The 3,489-nt window shown below is 35.3% G+C and overlaps 1 protein-coding gene across 1 annotated transcript in view; it reads left to right on the top strand.

Moving 5' to 3' along the window:
- Positions 1 to 1,064: 1,064 nt before the first annotated feature.
- LOC117122497 overlaps positions 1,065 to 3,489 on the top strand; it is a 5,753-nt gene continuing 3,328 nt past the window's right edge. The window contains exons 1-4 of the mRNA XM_033268084.1: positions 1,065 to 1,234; positions 1,477 to 1,770; positions 2,343 to 2,426; positions 2,915 to 3,131. Coding sequence (XP_033123975.1) covers positions 1,073 to 1,234; positions 1,477 to 1,770; positions 2,343 to 2,426; positions 2,915 to 3,131 — 757 coding nt within the window. The 5' untranslated portion in view covers positions 1,065 to 1,072. The remainder of the gene's footprint in view (positions 1,235 to 1,476; positions 1,771 to 2,342; positions 2,427 to 2,914; positions 3,132 to 3,489) is intronic.

Here is a 3,489-nt window from a genome sequence, read left to right as displayed (position 1 = left end):
GTGCAATATTCTATAGATAAACTTACAAACACATATTACATACACGCCGATACACTTGGTGTGTAAAGTATTATTACATACACGTCGGTATACACTTGGTGTGTAAAGTACATGAGAGAGCAGCTTAGCTCAGTCGGCTAATTTGGTGGTAGCCACTATGTGTCCACTTGACCGTGGAGATCCCTAGATCCCCGGTTCAATTCCCATGACTGCCTCTTAGTGTGTTTCAGCTGGAGGGCTGAAATACAATTTACAGTAGCGCGAACCGGCTCCCGGTGTACTGATCAATTACCACTAGAAGTATCCCACTGGAAATAAGTCTTCTAGACTTTCGTGGGCTATCCTTGCGTTTACACCGAATAAATCCAATAATAATAATAATAATAATAAGATTTATTAAGCGCACATCTCCACTAAAGTCCAATCCAATTAGTAATCATTTACCACCTGGCTATGCTTATTAAGGAAGGGGGTTACATTGTAGTTCTATGATGAAATTAATTTGCTGGGTATATTATTTTAATAATCAAAGTTCTAGTCTATGGATTATTACTATATTTGTAAATGTACTTAGTTAGGTCATTTGATAGGACTAAACATACTTAGAAACCATTAAGTTTTGATGCTGTTAACATTTACAATACATCAAATAATGATGGCAGTAGAGAATAAGCCGATGTATAAATATATTATAGGCTCAATAATATCACGAATAGCATTGACGTAATCACTATTCTGTTTCAGTGGCGTATTTTGAAATGGAGGGGAAGATGAGGTGGGATAGGGTGGGGATGGTTAACTGTGGGTAGGAAAGGTTGATGACTACGGGCGCTAGCTCGCCAAATAACGTGAATTTTTTTTAATACTTGAGCGTTGTTATTGTTTTTTAAAGGTGTGACTGGGGCCTAGTACTTTTTTCTGGGTGAACCCCTCCCATGCATTCCCTTTCCTTGCATCCCACGCACCTTCCACGCCACGTACCCTCTAGAAACAAAACTGATATTTTTTCTGATAATTATTGTATTCAGCATTTTATAACCTTCGTGTAATCATTATATAGACCGCTCCAGTAATGATACAGTATTGGCGTAAGTTCGTTGAAGAAGGGTTTCTTGCGGAACAACTAGTTCGTCATTTGTGGAGAAATGAGCTTACTGCCAGTTCTGATGAGAATGACGTCATCTTTGGAGACTTCATTGAAATTATGAAGACATTTGGACTTCTCTTTGAAAAGGTATTCATATCATATGTATTATTAATATGTTTATTATATGTTTATTTCATACCGGTATTATATATTTTAATACATAATTGACACAAAGAAAAACGCAATTTCTGCAGCTATATCTTTTCAGTATTTGTTAACCATTATATCGAACTGTTTTTGTCCATGGCACAACTTTAAGCCTCCACTCGTACAGCTTGTATGACTATCTAATTTTATATTTATGTTTATGTTTTAATTTTTTATCCAAGGGATCTCAGAAAGGCAGTAGAATGTTCATCGTTCCTTCTAGGATGAGCCTTAAAACAGGCAACTTGAATGTTGGGAAAGACGACGAGCAGACGGTATCGGTTTATGTGACCCCCAAAGACTTTCTCCCTGACGCTGTGTACAACCTCTTGGTAGTTAAATTCCTAGATCTCAGTCAGGACAAAGCATGTAGTGGAAACCCAGAATTGTTTCAGAATGAGGCTGAAATAGATTTTGACGATATGCATTACTTGAGACTCGGATTTGTGTGCATTAACAACAAGCGGTCACTGAAGGTAATCATGTTTTTTCAGAAAATTAACACATTCCGTTGGTCTATTTTATGCTACTTCATTCATACTACTAACTATTCATGATGGAGGATCCGTGAGAAATTGAGGGAACGCTAGGTAACTGCGCAGGCGCGGGTCCAGCAGGGGAGCACAGAGGGAGTGTTTTGTCATTAAATTTTAAAATTTCAACACATCAATGCTATGTATTTAAAGAAGCGCTACTCACTTATATATTCTGAAATGTTGTGATCTTCCTCCCCCTCCCCTAACCTGTTTGAAAAATTCTGGATTTGCCCTGTTGCGATAATAAAGTGTTGACATCATTTTAACTACCAGACTAATATTTATGCTTAATAAATTTATATTGTTGGCTCAGGAACGTAAATCCGTAGGCATGCGCTCCCCATTCCCACAAAAATACGTGATTGACTGTGAATGATGGTGAGGATACAGAGCAGATAGTATGAATATGACTACATCGCCCAAATCCAACCATAATCCAACCAACAATAATTTTTAAAGAAATATATGTTATCTGATATACCTAATTATACGGGTTCTTTTTCTATGAACAGTTGGAAATAAAACGGAGAACAGAGATAGATGAAGAAGGTAAAAGAAATCCAGCATCAAAGCCAACACCTATCGCCTGCATGGAGGTAATCTTTATGATTATTAACTGCTTCAATTACAGTAATCATACTATTAGGGCTGTGCGTGTTAACATTTATTTATCGTTTTCAAATCAACTTTTCAAATCATAAAGTATTCTTATTAAATGCCTTTGGTATTTTTGCTGTTGTATATGTCCTGTAATTTTATGTGATCGTTTAATTTCCATTTAAAAGCAATAGTTTTCTGTATTTTTTATGTAAAGAAATTGTTTGCTAAAATATATGTAACCATTGTTTTATGGTTTATTACTTTTAAGTTATATTTATATTATATATACAGTCATTTCTACCAATGTGTTTTTGGTGAAGTTTTTCTTTTTTTTGAGATTTTACAATTTATTTTTTACACCAATATTGTATTGAAGCAATATTGCCTTACAGGTTTAATTTTAATTAATGAGAAATTGAATCGATGTGTATTTTATATTTTCAACACTGTATGCCATAACTTTAAATGTCATTTATTTTTAAAGATCTTACATGTTCTTAAGCGTCATCTTTATGACTTCTATCCTTCTGAAGATGGCGTCAGTTCAACCTTAAGCATTCTGTGTCCAGTTTGCTCAGTAATTGGTTTGATCCAGGGAAAGCTCCATTTGCAAAGTTTAGAAAAGTGCTTAAATTCCAACTTTATTCAATGCAAGACAAATGCAATGCCAACAGCTAAAATACAGGCATTATTTCAAGCAGGTATTAAGCCTATGTATTTTTGTATAAATTGAGTATTAAGAATCTTAACGGTGCACCCATCACATGATTGTGAATAATAAGTGATGACTTTAACCAATTTTTACTTGGCTAAGCCTTTGTTAACTTACATTGTACAATTATTCATAATGAACTAGCACTATTAAGATTGAAGGATTGTAAAAATAGTATTGCTTGATACATTAATTTGGACAATGGTGGCGGAAGTGAGGGGGGGGGGCCAAGGGGGAAATTGGCCCACCCACTTTTTCTACTGGATGGGCCTGGCTCCCCCCAACTTTTTTGACTGTTCCCAACATCAGTGACAAACATTTTCGCAATTTCATTTTTATTATTAATA

This window comes from Anneissia japonica, unplaced genomic scaffold (genome assembly GCF_011630105.1).
Source record: "Anneissia japonica isolate Jap-2015-1 unplaced genomic scaffold, ASM1163010v1 scaffold1889_len2455224_cov183, whole genome shotgun sequence".
Taxonomy (NCBI): Eukaryota; Metazoa; Echinodermata; class Crinoidea; order Comatulida; family Comatulidae; genus Anneissia; species Anneissia japonica.
Note: the sequence above shows the minus strand (reverse complement) of the source record. Positions and strands in the feature narration are given on the sequence as shown.